Below are 17,418 nucleotides of genomic sequence, written 5' to 3'. Positions count from 1 at the left end.
AGGAAACAAGAGAGTGTAGAATGTACTATTACAATCATAGCTAAGGTGCAGAGAAAGATCAACTTAGTGTGTGATAGGTCCATTCAAAAGTCTGACGGCAGCAGGGAAGAAGCTGTTCTTGAGTCGGTTGGTACGTGACCACAGACTTTTGTATCTTTTTCCAAAAGGAAGAAGATGGAAGAGAGAAGGTCCGGGGTACATGGGGTCCTTAATTATGCTGTCTGCTTTGCCGAGGCAGGAAGAAGTGTAGACAGAGTCTACACTTGGATGGGAGGCTGGTTTGCGTGATGCATTGGGCTACATTCACGACCTTTTGTAGTTTCTTGCGGTCTTGGGCAGAGCAGGAGCCATACCAAGCTGTGATACAACCAGAAAGAATGCTTTCTATGGTGCATCTGTAAACGTTGGTGAGAGTCGTAGCTGACATGCCAAATTTCCTTAGTCTTCTGAGAAAGTAGAGGCGTTGGTAGGCTTTCTTAATTATAGTGTCGGCATGGGGGGAACGAGGACAGGTTGTTGGTGATCTGGACACCTAAAAACTTGAAGCTCTTGACTCTTTCTACTTCGTCCCCGTTGATGTAGACAGGGACATGTTCTCCTTTACGCTTCCTGAAGTTGATGACAATCTCCTTCATTTTGTTGACATTGAGGGAGAGATTATTGTCGCTGCACCAGTTCATTGTTAGAATTTTAGCTCAGCAAGAACATTGGGATAATTTTAGAGATTGAACTTCCTGTCTCTGGACAGATCGGCTGATGTTGAGTTCCAAGTGACCTCACATGTACTTTGGCATTCAGGTGATGTGCATAGACCTTCTCTTTGGTAACGCCTGCACCCAGAATCCTCAAAGAAAAGCTAGTTCTGCTGTTGACACAAGAGCTACATGGCAGTGATAATATCTGCTGGTTTTAGAGCCTTGCAACCACTCTCCAAAATAGCAGCCAAAAGATCAGATAGCCTGATCTGTAACTCTGCTGGCTTTAGACCGTAGGGTGCCTTGGTCAGGTGACTTCAGGGGCTCTAGGTAATTGTCCTTGTTGCTTGCCAATAAAGCTGGTACTGGACTGTCAAGAAAAGGTACCTAGCATTTTAGGCCCTTCATATACTTGTTGCCTCTCCTTCTCAGATTAAAAGTGTTGGGCACAAACAGTATGGCCCACTAACTTTGGTGATATCACTCTCAGCTCATTTGTATTTAATTACAATGCCTGCCTATTTCACGTTCTTCGCACCATCTCACAAAAAAGTTTGGTTGGAATGATGGGTTTGAAGGAGAGTTTAAAAGGAAGCAAGGGTTAGGGACAGAGTGGTCACAAGGTGAGAATCAAAGGAATGGAGAGATTGAGTTGGATTGAAGGCTGCAGGAGGTTAAGAGTTAACAAAGGAGAAGAATATACAAGGATTTAGACATGTGGATGAGAATTTTAAATTGGGAACATTGTGGAACCAGTAGCCAACATGGGTCAGAGAGATCTGTGCTGTGGGCGAGCAGGATTTGGAGTGGGAAAGGAAGTTGGCAGCAAAATTTTGATTGAGCTGAAATGTGCAGGGGCTGGAGATTTGGTGGCTGACATAAGGGGAGCATTGGAATGGTTAAATCTGGAGGTGATAGAGGCATAAGTGAGGGGGTTCAGTCGTGAGATGGTGGTGGGGGGGCGGGGGGGTTGTTACATAAATGGAGTTAGACAATCACCGTAATGAAGAAAATGTGATTTTTGGCACTCGGCAATCAGAGGAAAGCTGATTGCTAGAGGACAGCTTCATCTACTGACACATTTGAAATTTAGCTTTGGTGCTGCCTATGATATTCCAAACAATTTCCCCCTATAGCTCAACTGCAGAGATGAAGCAGGTTTTAAAATGGCTTAAGTGATCTGTTGAATCTTAAATACTTTACAAATCTGGATGGCAGATCTCGCTCATGTTAGAGCAGTTTGAACTTCCTGGTTATGTTTCATACTTTGTAGGTATCAGTCTTGAACCAGTAGTGTGGTATGAGACATATCTCCAAGATTGTAGCTTGAATAGCTATATTGTGAGATCTATAATTACAGTTCAATTCATTATCATCCAGACTATTTTTTTGTTTCCAATAATCCCTGTTCTGTTTCTTTTAGTTTGTGAAATCAATCGTTGTCCGAAGTCTCAGTGTCCTTCAGGGATGAAAGTTGTTGAGTCATGGAGTCCAGATCTGTGTTGCCCATTTCATTCTTGCGGTAGGACGATAAATTCTTAGATTTGGAAATATTCCAACAAATTGCCAGATTCCATGACTGAAGTAACCAGGTTTTAATTTTTTGTTTTAGAATGTGCGTGTGACACAGTTCCTAAACTTCAGTGCAAACTGGTAAGTAATATACTCCTATCTTTTGATGTTATGTGCTTTTTTTAATCTTCAGAATTATAACCTTTCAATATTTTGACACTTGTAGGGAGAGGTGTTAGTTATAGACCAGCAGCATGGAAATATCACAACCAATCCATGTGGATGTCCAGAGTACAAATGTGGTAAGTGTACATCTATCATTATGCAAATTTCTCCATGATATAATTGTAAGCGAGGAATATGCACCAAAGGGTAGAGAATTATATATGAGTTTTAAAAATGTAATTTTATTTCAAGAGTATTATGAACTATTGAAGTATTCAAAAGTGGACTAAGTCTATAGAAGACCTTTCTTGTTTTTTACAAACGAAGGAATGTTCCATAACAGCCAAAAATAGAACTGGATGGCAGCTGTGGTTTACTCGGTAGCACTCTCTCCTTTGAGTCACAAGGTTGCAGGTTCAAGCCCCATTCCAGACACTTAAGTACAAAATATAGGCAAATATTCCATCAGTCTATAAAATAATGAGGGGTACAGATCAGCTAGATAGTCAATATCTTTTCCCAAAGGTAGGGGAGTCTAAAACTAGAGGGCATAGGTTTAAGGTGAGAAGGGAGAGATACAAAAGTGTCCAGAGGGGCAATTTTTCACACAGAGGGTGGTGAACGTCTGGAACAAGCTGCCAGAGGTAGTAGTGGTGGCGGGTACAATTTTGTCTCTTAAAAAGCATTTAGACAGTCACATGGATAAGATGGGTATAGAGGGATATGGGCCAAATATGGGCAATTGGGATTAGCTTACGGGTTTTAAAAAGAAAAAGGGCGGCATGGACAAGTTGGACCAAAGGGCCTGTTTCCATGCTGTAAACCTCTATGACTCTATGACTCTATCATAGAGTGCTGTTATATTGGAGGAGCTGATTTTCCAATGAAACATCAAACCAAGGCCCTGACCACTTTGTAAGGTGGAAATAAAAGATCTCACAGCACTCTTTTGAACATGATTAGGGGAATTATGCCTGGTGATCTGACCAATATTTTCCTTCAATCAATATCACAAAAACAGATTATTTGATCATTATCAGATTGCTGTTTATGGGAGCATGCTGTATCCAATTCAGATGCTACATTTCCCACATTACAACAGATACCAGATTTCAAAAGTGCTTCATTGGCTGTGAAGCAGTTTGGGACATCCCTGAGATTCTGAAAGGCAGTCCATAAATGTAAATCTTTCCTTTTTGTTTTTTGGTACAGATCTGCTCCAGGCTATTTGCCAATTGCAACAGTTCGAAGTAAAATCAAATTTGACTGTTTTAACTCCATTCACAGTGAGAATAACAATGTCAGTAACTGCAAGCAAATCAGCACTAAAATAACAATAGAAAGTTCATAAGGTTTGTCAGTGTTGAAAGGAAAACTATGCTGCATCATTAGACAGAATAGATAATAGTGGGAAAATAGATTGTACAGTATTGTGTTTTGTTATTATGCTTAATTTACCGTGTGCATCACCTTACATAATTTGAAACAATTTAATAGGTCAAGTTACAGTTGTTTCGATCGCACAATCTTAGTGTAACTTTGTTTGAAGTACCATTTAGCTTTTATTTTAGTTCTGCTGAAGATCAAAACATTTGAGGCAAAGACTTGCATTAACAACTATTTTGTGTCCTGCAGTTCGAGTCCTCTCCTGTAGAAATTGCCACGCTCTCTCACTTCCATGCCTGTTATATTCCATTAGCTTCATGTACCTTACTCAGTTGATTCCAGGATCATTGTTCTTTTAAGTAAAATTCTTGTGGTACCCATCCAGCCTATTTTGAAAATCTACTACAGCCATACTCCATACTCAAATGAAGTACTTGTTACATTTTCCTTTATTTATCTATTCATTAGTGGGATGTTGACATTGCTGGCAAGGCTAGCATTTATTGTTCATTTTTTGTGGCATTGAGAAAGTGCTGGCGAGCCACCTACCTGGAGCATTGTCTCAGCCCCCCGACCCCCAGTGCCCATCCCACTGTGCATAGAGAGTTCCATGATTTTCACCCAGCAAGGATAAAGGAACAGTGATATATTTCCAAGCTAGGATGGTATGTAACTTGGAGGGAGACTTTCATATGGTGGTGTTCCTGTGCATTGATGTCCTTGTCCCCCTAAGCAGTAGAACTTTCAGGTTTGGGAGGTGCTGTTGGAAAAGACTTAGCGTGTTGTGGCAGTGCAAATTGTAGATGGTACACACTGCATAATCGATGCATAAGTTGTGATGGAATCCGTTGTTTCGAAGCTTGTATTTTGTTGAGACAGATCCTTTTTGAAAAGGGAAACCGAAAAAGCAAACTAAGAAAGAGAACTGATCCTCCCAGTTTCTCGGGGAACTAAGACTGAAACTGAGATTGGAAAGCAAAACTTCAGGGGAGACTGAAACTAATTGAAACCATATAAAAAGACACAGAGCCATCAGACCTCAGTAGATAATGATTCTAGTGCAGTCCAGGCAATTTGAAGAAGACGGAGGCTAGATCCACAAGCTGAGAATAGACAAGTATGCAATTGCTGCAGTTGTTTCTGTTACTTGAAGGTAACATTGATGGGTCTATGCCATCTAGACTGTTATAAGCAGAGTCGGGGAGATTCTGCAGATGTGTACCATTTTGGTGAAGACCCTTTCTGTGGCACATGGGTTGATTGTGTATTGCTGAGTGTTGGGGATCAGGCTAAATCCTAATTGAAGAGGAGCTGAAATTATTTGAGTTTTCAAGGACTTTGTATCTGAGATTGATGACATATATGTTGAGTGACCACTGAGCCAATTGTATTTGCCATTTACTGTGTAATTTATAGTTTATTATTGACTGCAATTTGTCTTTTAATTCATGTTTAGCTAATGTTGATTCTGAGTCTGAGATTATGGGTAGTTACCCAAGATAATATTTAGTGTTTGCTTTTGTCATGTCAAGTAAAGGCATGTTGTAATCAAAGTAAAGTAAAAAGTTTATTTATTAGTCACAAGTAAGGCTTACATTACACTGCAATGAAGTTACTGTGAAATTTCCCTAGTCGCCACAATCCGGTACTCATAAAAATCTCTGAAGCTGTCTTTTAGTTGTTTAAAATGGACACTGATTCACTCTTGAGACGGCTGTCAAGAGGTCAGGTGACCGTTGCCTATTCAACACACACTATCAAACTTCTGGAAGGTTTCAAATTAAATAACTATTGTGAGGGTGGGGGCTGTGGGGGGCTCCTCCTGGAATATACATACCAAGGTGAATGTTATATGTGGAATTCACACCTGTCATCATTTCAATCTTAATCAAAAGACAGCCAATGGATCCATGGACTCTATGGGCCCGATTTTACCATCGCTTTGCGCCCATTTTCGAGTGTGAAAACTTGGTTAAGTCGGGCATGAGGCGAATAGCGTGATCCGCGCCCACCTCCGCACTGGTTCCCCCTTTACCAAGGCCCGAAAATAGCCGCGATTGGGACCACGCCCGATGCATGCATTTAAATTGACTTAATGGGATGCAAGCTTAACTTTATCGGCACTTCCCCATTTACCACTGCGTTCGCCCATCCAGAATTGGTGCAAAACAGACATGCTCCATAAAAGTCCGATTCGGGCACTTTAGTTAGTAAGGAGGTAGGTGCCTAGTGTCCGACAGTTCTCTGCTTGAGATCGGTGTGGGGGGGGGCGGCCACTGCCACTCTGCCTGAGATCGGTGGGAGGGAAGGATGGGTCCGTTGCCACTCTGCCTGAGATAAGTAGGGGGGAAGGGGGGTCCGCTGCCACTCTGCCTGAGATCGGTGGAGGGGAAAGGGGGCCACTGCCACTCTGCCTGAATGAATGCAGCTCCAACAACACTCAAGCAACTTGACACCAACTTGACAAGTAGAGAGCACTGTATCACAATTTTGACAGTGCCTTGTAGGTGGTGGAAATGCTTTGTAAAATCAGGAGGTGAGACATTTGTTGCAGAATACCCAGGCTCTGACCTTCACCAATTGCCATCCTAGTGAAATACCTAGCTGGCCCAGTTAAGTGTCTGGCCAATAACGATCTCCTGGATGTGAGTTTCAACAACAGTAAAACTCTTCCTATTCAGTCATCAGAGGATAGTTTCTCAGTCACAAACTTGTGGATTTCTTTCCAAAATGATCTGTCCACTTAATTATCTTTACCTTCAATTGCTTTTGGGCTAGCCTTAAATGCATGTAAAGCACTAACACACTCTCAGAAGTGAATAGCAAAATATAAATGTAGTCTGTTGATGCACAGAAGTAACCATAACTATCACAAAGTCAACAGAAACTTGACTTCAGAGTCCACCATCACAGTATCCATTGAAACAACAATTTACCTGTATTTCTACAAGTATATAAAAAGGAAGAAAGTAATGGATCTCGTACAGGTTGAGACAGGAGAAATTATAAAAGGGAATCGAAAAAGGGAGAGATATTTTTTGACTGTCTTGACTGTGAAATATCCAAGGAACATTTTAGAAGTGGGGGAACCAAGAGTCAAAAGGAGTTTGGGAGGCTTTAACTAATAATTAGGAAATAAAAAGTGCTGGAGAAAATAATGGGACTAAAAGCCAATAAGAGCTACATCCTAGGGTTTGAAAAGAGATGGCAGCAGGGATAATAGAAACATTGGTTATGATCTTACAAAATTCCCTAGATTCTGGAACAGTTCCAGTGGATTGGAAGGTGGCAAGTGTACCACTGCTCTTCAGGAAAGTGGGAAAGGGAAAAACAGAGAACTATAGGCCAGTTAGCCTAACATCAGTTGTCAGGAAAATGCTGGAATCCATTATTAAGGAAATGCAAACAGGACACATTCAAAATCAAAATATAATTAAGCAGAAGTTTTAGACAGAATCAAGAATCATTGGCGGCACGGTAGCACAGTGGTTAGCACTGCTGCTTCACAGCTCCAGGGTCCCGGGTTCGATTCCCGGCTCGGTTCACTGTCTGTGTGGAGTTTGCACATTCTCCTCGTGTCTGCGTGGGTTTCCTCCGGGTGCTCCGGTTTCCTCCCACAGTCCAAAGATGTGTGGGTTAGGTTGATTGGCCAGGTTAAAAATTGCCCCTTAGAGTCCTGAAATGCGTAGGTTAGAGGGATTAGCGGGTGAATATGTGGGGGTAGGGCCTGGGTAGGATTGTGGTCGGTGCAGACTCGATGGGCCGAATGGCCTCCTTCTGCACTGTAGGGTTTCTATGATTCTAAGTTGTTTTTACAAAAGGGAAAGAAGTGATTCAAAGGAAAAGGAGGTGGGGAAGCTCTGTTTATAAAGAACAGGCTTAATACAGTAATAGTGAAATGATTTTGCCTCAGAAAAATCAAGATTTATACAGATGATTTGGAGTTGGGGACCAAGTGTAGTGTGTCAAAGTTCACAGATGACACAAAGATGAGTGGTAGAGCAAAGTGTGCAGAGGACACTGAACATCTGCAAAGGGATATAGATAGTTTAAGTGAGTGGGCATGGGTCTGGCAGATGGAGTACAATGTTGTTAGATGTGAAGTCATCCACTTTGGTTGGAAGAACAGCAAAATGAACTATTATTTAAATGATAAAAAATTGCAGCATGCTGCTGTGCAGAGGGACCTGGGTGTCCTTGTGCATGAATCACAAAAAGTTGGTTTGCAGGTGCAGCAGGTAATTAAGAAGAGAAATGGAATTTTGTCCTTCATTGCTGGAGGGATGGAATTTAAAAACAGGGAGGTTATGTTTCAACTGTATAAGGTGCTGGTGAGGTCACACCTGGAGTACTGTGTACAGTTTTGGTCTCCTTACTTGAGAAAGGATATAATGGCACTGGAGAGGGTGTAGAGGAGATTCATGAGGTTGATTCCAGAGTTGAGAAGGTTGGCTTATGAGGAGAGACTGAGTAGATTGCATCTATACTCATTAGAATTTGGAAGAATGAGGGGGGATCTTATAGAAACATAGAAAATTATGAAGGGAATAGATAAGATAGAAGCAGGGAGGTTATTTCCACTGGCACGTGAATTAGGTGGCATGGCCTCAAAATAAGAGGGAGCAAATTTAGGACTGAGTTGAGGAAGAACTTCTTCACCCAAAGGGTTGTGAATCTGTGGAATTCCCTGCCCAATGGAACAGTTGAGGCTACCTTGTTGAATGTTTTTAAGGCAAAGATTGATAGATTTTTGAACAATAAAGGAATTAAGGGTTATGGTGAGCAGGTGAGTAAGTGGAGCTGAGTCCACGAAAAGATCAGCCATGATCTTATTGAATGGTGGAGCAGGCTCGAGGGGCTAGATGGCCTACTCCTGCTCCTAGTTCTTATGTTCTTACTGGCTATCTTTTCACGATTGTTATATAGTGCATGCTCTCCAATTAGAAGGCAACCATGTGAAATTATGGCATTATTTTTGTCTTGTTTATCACAGTAATTGACCAAGTCTGTATTGATGGGGAAAGAGGTATATTGCGCCCTGGACAGACCATTGTGGAGCATAAAGCAGATGGGTTGTGCTACACTACACAATGTACAGACAATCAGGACAACAAAACTGGCTTCTACCTACTCCTTGTCAGAATGGTCAACTGCTCAGCCCAATGTGAAATGGTGATAATTCGTAGAGTAGCTATGTTATAGCACTGTTTATCTTTGTTTCAGTTCTTGATTATGCGGTTAGAGGGATAACCAGAAGCTATAGTAAGGAAAAAAATCTATAGCAAAGGTCTGCATAAAAATTCTAACTTAAAAAGCTATTTGCATTAACATCTGATTCAACAATTTTTAATGGAAAGATTCATTTCATTTAGTACTATAAATCAATGATGGTAACATTTTGGCGAATTATCCTTCTCAGGTATCAACTGATCCATGTATATCAGTATCTGAAAATTAAACAGTCTTCCACATATTTGGAAGATACATATTTGTCTGAATTCAGACAAAAAGAAGAACTGATGGATACCATGATAGTTGTTCCAGTAATTAACTTACAAGACGTAAGCAGTGTAAAAGCATTCTGCACTTGTTAAGTAGCTGCACATTCCTGGAGTTTGAGCACCTATCTACTCGTATGTATGAAATTATAACTTTTGAGAGATATGATAACTTGCCTTTTTGCTAAGTCATCTACATGATGCCCCCATAATGCCATGAGTCAGAAAAAGAAAGACAACACAGGGCACATAACAATAAAAGGGCAAGTAAGAGTAAGAACTCAATATTATAAAAACAGAAAATGCGGCAATTACTCAGGTACGGTAGCACTTGTAGAGGGGAAAAAACAGAGTTAATCTTTCAGGTCAATGACATTTCATCATTGACTTGAAATATTAATTGTTTCTCTCTGCAGAGATGCTGCCTGACCTATTAAGTATTTGCAGCATTTGCTGTTTTTATCTAAGATTTCCAGCACCCGCAGTATTTTGTTTTGGAGTACGAACTCACTGTCAATCTGAAAACATAAGAAGTGTGAGGGCATTTCAGTAATCAACAAGCTGCTAATGGCTCACCCATGGCTCAACTCTTGGTCAAATAGATTTTTAAAAACCAAGTTTTATCACAATTCTGTGCTAATTGCATGTGACAGTAGGGGTTCTATGGTTGGTCTCATGTGCTCCTGGATTGAAAAGTGCATCTGTATCTGATTTCTAATGAAAGTATAGCTTATTTAAGACTGAACCAAGCTTCATGTTTAACAGTATATGCTCAAATAGTATATATTCATAATCTGGCTCCTAGTTGAAGGTAGATTAGTTTGACAAAGTAGCAGAGCTTTGTTGAACTTGTTGAACTATGTTAAGCCAGGACAAAGTCTTTAAGAAAAATAAAGAAAGAACTCTTGGCAGTGAAAGGAGGAAGATAAATATTTTACACTGCCACTTCTTGTAAACCAGTAATGGTGCTGCTATCTTTGTAAATCTATAACGAAAATACAAAAATAAAAGTAGCTCAGTCAAATTTTATAATTTCTTAGCATTTTGATATAATAAATGTAGTTAGCTTTGTACAGTTTAAATATAAGTATTTTACTTGATGTGATTTATCAGCACACTACATAAGTAACATGCTAACATTTGCTATCAACTTATTCAACAGAACCAGGTTTATATTCCTCCTCTTGACCTGACAACATGTTGTGGCCATTGCAAGAATGTATCCTGTCTGGCTAACTTGAATGAAACTACGATCATGCATAAGGTAAATAACAAAGATAAAACAAGATTGATACGAATACAGAAGACAACATTTCAGATACTAGATCCTTCCCCAAGACTGAGTGAGGATTCAAGACCTGAAACACAAACTTCTGTTTCTCCAAGGATGTTGGCTGGATTTCTGAGTATTTTCATATCTTTCTGTTTTTATTACCAAGTCTCCAGCATCTATTCCATTTAATTTTATGTTTATGGAAGAAGTTAGGTCTGAAGTTATTACTTAAAATGTTTACATTGGTGCCTATCTGATATGTGGGCCAGGAACTGGATTTCATATGATACAACTGAGCTGTTTTATGCATGTACATCTGTAAAATGACACTTCCCGCAAAGACAAGTCTGGGATTGGAATATACACTATGTATACAGTTGTGTTAATTTGCACACCAACACACACATTGGACACATTACATCTTCTCATGTATTGCTATTCCCATCAATACATAACTTGCAATTTGGTACTTGAATACAAAATGATAAAATCAAAGTAATAAGAAGCTTAGGAACAACTTGGTCATTTCCTAAGAAAGGCTCAGGTTCAATCCTTGTCCATGTTTATTTAGCTAATTTCAAGTGGAGTGATGGTAGGAGCACTGCAATTGGCTTCAAAGCCTCAAGGTAAGTGAAGAGAAAACCTGCTTCCACTTCCATTCCTGATTATACCCCAGCGATCCCTGCTGGAAACGCATCTGTGTCGACATCAGGCAAGGACAGAATTAAGCACCATCAGACACCAATTAGCCCGTCAAGGCCCAAAATCAAGTACTCATATTCATTGAGGTACCAGAGGATAGTCATGGAACTGTATTAAGAGTCAACGCCTTCATGAGAAGTTGATTTCCTCTCCCTTACCTGTTATTGCTGAAGTTAATTCCAATACTCTAACCTGACAGCTAAGCTCAAATATCTCATCAGACAAGGGACTGAATGTGAAACCTTTTGCAGAGTAAGCATCTGCCTACTGAGATAGGCAAAATCGTTCAAATGTTTAAATTTTATATTACCACTGCTTCTCAACTGGCATCATTACATGTAAACTTTACAAATTACTAAGCTATTTCTTGACTTTAAAAGACACCTACCAAGGCACATGGAATATGTGTTATGTCCAGAGTTTGTTCCATTCTTGTAGCACCGGTCATTGCAGTATGGGACGGTTCATAGATATTTTATGATAGTAATCAGAATAAATATTGTTTACATTGAGAATACTTTGACTGGATTTTCCGGCCCCATCATGGCAGCCAAGCCAAAAGTCCAGTGACTTTTGGTGGGATCGGAAGAGCCCAGCAGTGGGCAGGGCCGGAAAAATCCTGGCCTTTGCCTCAACCTTTCTCACGCAGCAGAACTGTTTAAATAATGCCTTACACTTCTAGAGTGCAAAATGCCTTGAGAAGGTATTTCCTATGTGAAGATGTGTCATCACAAAAAATATAGTTAATAAGAAAATTCCATAAGACAAATCCAAATATGTATTTGATAAGCAAGATTTCTCATATCATCCTGATTTACAACCTGAAATTTTCTCTTTTTTTCACTTAAGTTTAGGGAAAAAATATCTTGGCAGTGACAAAGAAGGTTATGCTGTTGTTAATCTGCAATCCTTCTGAAAACAATATTTTATCACATATAACTTTTTCTTCTTCTAATAGCCTGGAACATCTTGGTTGTCCAATTGTGTCAGGCATGATTGCACAGATACAATCTCAGGACCTGTCTTGATCACCTCGAATATTAGCTGTCCTCCTTTCAATGAAACTGAATGCTTAAAGGTAAGTGCATCGCTTATCAACATCATTTTACACCAAGAAACACGCTATTGAGATGGGAGCAAAATTACATATCCAAATAAAGTCATTTGAGGACACTTTCAAATTGAAAGAATAAAGTTTTCTCAGTGCAAGTGAAGGTAAATTCTTGTGCCTCTGCTTCTGACTTGTTCATGTCATGACAGAATTTTTCGCTATCACCCTGGGTGAAATGATGGTTAAAGGTAGCTACTTGTACATTTTTGTTTGATTTGATACGGTATAACACAGGGTGGGATTATCCCCAAAAAATTCTAAGGGCCCGATTTTACCATCAAGTTGCGCCAATCGGGCGTGAGGCGAGTAGCGTGATCCGCGCCCACCTCCGCGCCAATTCCCCCTTTAGCAAGGCCCGAAAATGGATGCGACGGCCATTTAAATGCATTTAACTTAAATTAATGGGCTGCACGTCCAACTTTACCAGCACTTCCCCCTTTCCCACCGCGTTCGCCAATCCCAAATCGGCACGAAACAGACATGCTCCATAAAAGTCCGATTCAAACGCTCCATCAGTGAGGGTTAGTGAAGAGGTAAGTGCGTAGCATCCGACGGCTCTCTGCTACTCATGGGTGTTCTTTCGTTGCGGCCATTTTCTTTCTCAAGTCAGTGGCGGCTCTTTGAATGTGTGTGTGGGGGGGGGGGGGGGGGGGTGGGGGTGGCTGTTGCTCTGCAGGGTCTCCGATGTCCAATTTGTAGCACGGACCTGGGTCTCAGCACTGACCTCGGATTTTGCGGTGCTGCCGGGTTCTAGCGCACTCAGCTCACTTCCAGCTGAAGGATGTGCACAAAGCCCTTGCAAATTACACTGCTGCAGCCTCTTAACTTTGCAAGGAGCTGTGATTGTGGGGAGCATGTGGCTGGGGAATCTGGCGGGGGGGGGGGGGTGCTGTGATTGTGGGGAGTATGTGGCTGGGGGACTTGGACAGTGACTGTTGATGTGCTAGGGGCAAGCAGCATTCCTTAACCTCTACATGTGTTCCTCTTCATCTTACCCACTCCCTTCAAAGTGACGAGATGGCTTTCACGATGCAACCAATCGATCTTGCTGTTCTTTTGGTTGCTGCTGGAGCTGAGGAAGAGGAGCTGGAGGAAGAATTGCGGGCACAGGAGGCCCGGGCCTTTCCACTTGCAGGAGTAGAGGGAGATGACCACCAGAGGCAGGAGGTGGCCTTCATTCATCCAGAGGGGGGGCACAGGAGAAGGAGGGAGCAGAGACCCCGGCAGTTCCGTGCACGAGTGTCATTTGAACAGATGTCAGACACCGTGTACCACCGACATCTCCGCCTCCGAAAGGAGACAGTGCAATACCTGTGCCACCTGTTGCAGGGCCTGGCAACCAGAAGCGGGGTGGGGGCACCCACACTTGGTGGCTGTCAAATTGATGGCCGCTCTGAACTTTCATGTGACTGGCTCCCTCCAGACCCCCAGCGGAGATGTCTGTGACATCCCCCAATCAGCTGTGCACACCTATGTCAAGCAGGTCACAGAAGCCTTGTATGCCCAGGCAGGGCAGTACATCAAATTTAACCTGGACCAGGCCCATCAGGAAGCCCAGGCTGCAGGGTTCGCAGCCATTGCAGGGATGCCAAATGTACAGGGGGTCATCGATTGCACACACGTCACCCTCAAGAATCCGCGGAGATTCATCAACAGAAAGGGGTTCCACTGCCGGAATGTTCAACTAGTGTGCGGCCATAATATGAACATTATGCATGTCTGCGCAAGACATCCAGGTAGTGTGCACGACAGCTTCATTGTCAGGAGCTCAGACATCCCAGGGGCATTTGAGGAGGAGCCCTGGCTGCGGGGGGGTGGCTCGTGGGTGATATGGGTTACCCGCTTCGGACATGGCTGATGACGCCTGTGCGGAGGACTGTGTCTGAGACGGAGACCCGCTATAATGAGGCCCATGTAGCCACCCGCGTGATAGTGGAGGGGTGCATTGAGTTCCTCAAAATGCGATTCTGGTACCGGGACCGATCTGGCGGGGCCCTCCAATACAGCCCAGTGATCTCTTCCCGCATAGCGGTTGTTTGCTGTGCCTTGCACAATCTGGCTCTACAGAGAAGTGACATATTGGAGGAGGAGGATATGGAGGCTGACCAGCCAGATGTTGCTGGGGAGGATGACCAGCAGGAGGAAGAGGAAGAAAAGGAGGAGGAGGAAGAGGAAGAGCACGCCAAGGAACACCAACCAGCAGCTAGAGGACTGGCAGCTCAAATGAGGCATGCGACGATAGCAAGGGAGGCCCTGATCACCAGGCGGTTCAGTATCCAGGAGTACGTGTCTGTGGGGTCCATCCCCTCCCCTCCCGCCCCCCCAAAATTCCTTCTATCTCCTGCAACATTGTCACACCAGAGTGGTGGGCCTGGGTACTCTGTATTAGCGAGTTTTTTGGCAGGCAGGATGGCACGCTAAGCACCATTATGATGATGCCCTGGTGCAAACTAGTCTGACTCCTACCTGAGCTCCGAAAGGACGCTGGCACCTGGGCCCACGTCTGTGTAGTGGGTAAGGGATCTGAAACCACCACACATGGCCCTGGGGCAGATGGGGTGGGGGATGGGGGGGAATTGCTCATGGGGTCTGGGGAACCAATGCCTTTCTTTCCTCAGTGACACAACACTGAGGGGCCTCCCCAACTGACATCAACATGAAGCATCATTCCGGCGATCATCAATGGAATAGTGTTCGTATTCGAGACAAATCTGAGACAAATTAGTCACAGGTGGGTGGTGAAAAAACATTTAATTGCAATAAAGGTGTTTAAATCAGACATTCTAACAAAAAAACTTGTGAACAGAAAACGTTAAGGTGCTTAAATATCTTTCTCACTTGTGCAGCCTTTCACCCGTGCCATCTCAGTGCAACTACAACTTCCTAACCTTACGTGGCCTACCACTACGTCTCAGTGACTCCCCAGAATGTACATCGGAGGTGGAGGGTGCCAGCTGTCTACCTCACCCCAATGCTTGTGATGCGCATGGCAGGTGTCCTCTGGAGGCTCTGGACCTTGAGGCCTCTGGCCTGCTTCCAGGTATCTGGGATTTTTCCATGACACCCTCTTCATCCCGCTGCCCCTGAGATGCCCCGGTGTCAGGAAGGGGAGAGTCAGAAGGTGTTGCCACAGCCACAGTCTCCTGGCTGGAAGGCCCCGGCATGGGTTTGAGCCCTTCCCTCCTCCCTTGGGGTTCCTGTGGGCCCGGGGTCACTCCGTGGGATGGTAGTGTTTCTGCAGAGAGTGCCAAAGCTCTGGCATCACCTGTCAGTGCCAGCTCTCGGGGACCACCTGCGTCCTACCCACGGTGGTCGAGGCCTCTGCGATGGCCACTTAAGTCGGGGGCCATCTCTCAATGGCTGCAGAAAGTGCCATGCTCTGGAACTCCTCAGACGTGGTCCTCTGAGACTGGGTCATGCTCTGCAACCCCTCAGCCATGACCCTCTGCGACTGGACCAAGTTCTCAAGGGCTACTGCCGTAGCCCGTGCTATCTCTGCGCTGTCCCACTGGGTCTCCTGCAAGCTCTTGAGCCTCTCGACCATAGGCCGCAGAACCTCGAGAATCCTGTTCAGTCCCTCAACTGTAGCCCTTTATGACTCGGCTGCAGCCTCTGAGATTCTGCTGTGGCCCGCTGTGACTCGGCCATTGCTTGGAGCCTGCCACTCATGGTGAGGATCCCCTTCCCCAGGCTTTCCACTGCAGACCCCACCCTTGCAGTGTTGGCCTGGGAAGCACACAAGACAGGCAATAGCTGATCCGCCTGAAAGCTTTGGGACTCCTCTCAACAGTGTCGCAGTTAGTCCAGTGTGGCCGTCAGCCCCTCCTGCATTCCCTGACTCTATTGTTGCATCTCCAGCAGCTGAGGGAGAAATTATCTTAGAAGCCCAGCATATAGCCTGGGGCCAGCTGAGTCCTCGCCTCTGGCAGGCCCCCGCCTGCCAGAGGCCTCAGACGTTCCCACCTCCACCATTATCAAATGTGTTGTGCTCACCAGAGAGTGGCCCAGAAGCCTCACCACCAACTGGACCCACCGACGTGTCAGTATCTGGGATGGTGAGTTGTGAGGCGGCAGCTGATGCCAAAACGGTGCCACCCTTGGAGGTCCCTTCACCCATATCCTCCGAGGACACATCCGAGCTGTCTGGACCAGGATGAGTGAGAGCTGCAGTACGGGCCTGGAGTCCAGAAGGCCCCGGGCGTCTGGATGCGTCCCTGCAACACAGGACACAAGATTAAGTGCAGGGGAGGGAGAGGAATCCAGGATGCCAGGCACGTGATTCACATTTCTCCATTGAACATAGAACAAAGCACCAAGAAAATTATGTTACAGGAACAGGCCCTTCAGCCCTCCAAGCCTGAAGCGACCAGGCTGCCCATCTGACTTGTAACCCTGACCCTTCAGGGGACCTCTATTCCCATCCCATTCACATCGCTGTAAAGATGCCCCTTAAATGTCACTATCATATCTGCATTCGCGATCTCCCTTGGCAGCGAGTTCCAGGCACCCACTACTCTGTGTAAATAAACATGCCTTGTACATCTCCTTTAAACCTTGCCCCTCGCACACGAAACTCATGCCCCTGAGAAGTTGCCTCACAGTGAGTGGAGGATTGACAGGTGCTCACGTCTTGGCGGCAGCCCGACCATGCTGTCGCTGACTACCCACATCTCTCCTTCTCTTGAGAGCTCCAGCACCTGCTCCTCAAAGGGGGTGAGGACCCGGAGGTCTGGCTCACCACCCCGTGTCTTCGCCCTCTCACAGATGTTATGGTCGGTCTTCTCCTGTGGAGCCAGGAGGAGCCATGAAAGAAATGACGCCATGACTCCTGCAGAGTATCAAGTGGTGGCCCTTAGAGGGCAATCGCGGCGGGGCCCTTGGGGGGGATAGGAAGGAGCTGCTTGGGGGTCAGGGGCTGGAAACATGCAGGGTGCTGGGCATGGGAGGATCTGGGGGAGATTTGGGGGAAGATGCAAGATGGGGTTCAGCACTCACCCTTGTTGCACAGATGAGGTCATTGACTTTTTTCTGGCACTGCTTCCCAGTTCGGGGGGGCCAGTGTCCTGGCACTGACTG

The 17,418-nt window shown here is 44.4% G+C and overlaps 1 protein-coding gene across 1 annotated transcript in view; it reads left to right on the top strand.

Annotated features, from left to right (window-relative positions):
- The window catches only part of otog (otogelin), a 217,048-nt gene that overhangs the window by 189,428 nt on the left and 10,202 nt on the right, over positions 1-17,418 (top strand). Inside the window, exons 47-52 of the mRNA XM_078221380.1 lie at positions 2,119-2,217; positions 2,308-2,348; positions 2,434-2,509; positions 8,752-8,930; positions 10,419-10,520; positions 12,190-12,309. Coding sequence (XP_078077506.1) covers positions 2,119-2,217; positions 2,308-2,348; positions 2,434-2,509; positions 8,752-8,930; positions 10,419-10,520; positions 12,190-12,309 — 617 coding nt within the window. The remainder of the gene's footprint in view (positions 1-2,118; positions 2,218-2,307; positions 2,349-2,433; positions 2,510-8,751; positions 8,931-10,418; positions 10,521-12,189; positions 12,310-17,418) is intronic.

The sequence above is a fragment of the Mustelus asterias genome, chromosome 9 (assembly GCF_964213995.1).
Source record: "Mustelus asterias chromosome 9, sMusAst1.hap1.1, whole genome shotgun sequence".
Lineage (NCBI taxonomy): Eukaryota > Metazoa > Chordata > Chondrichthyes > Carcharhiniformes > Triakidae > Mustelus > Mustelus asterias.
The sequence above is the reverse complement of the archived record's forward strand: the minus strand, read 5'-3'. Positions and strand labels throughout refer to the sequence as shown.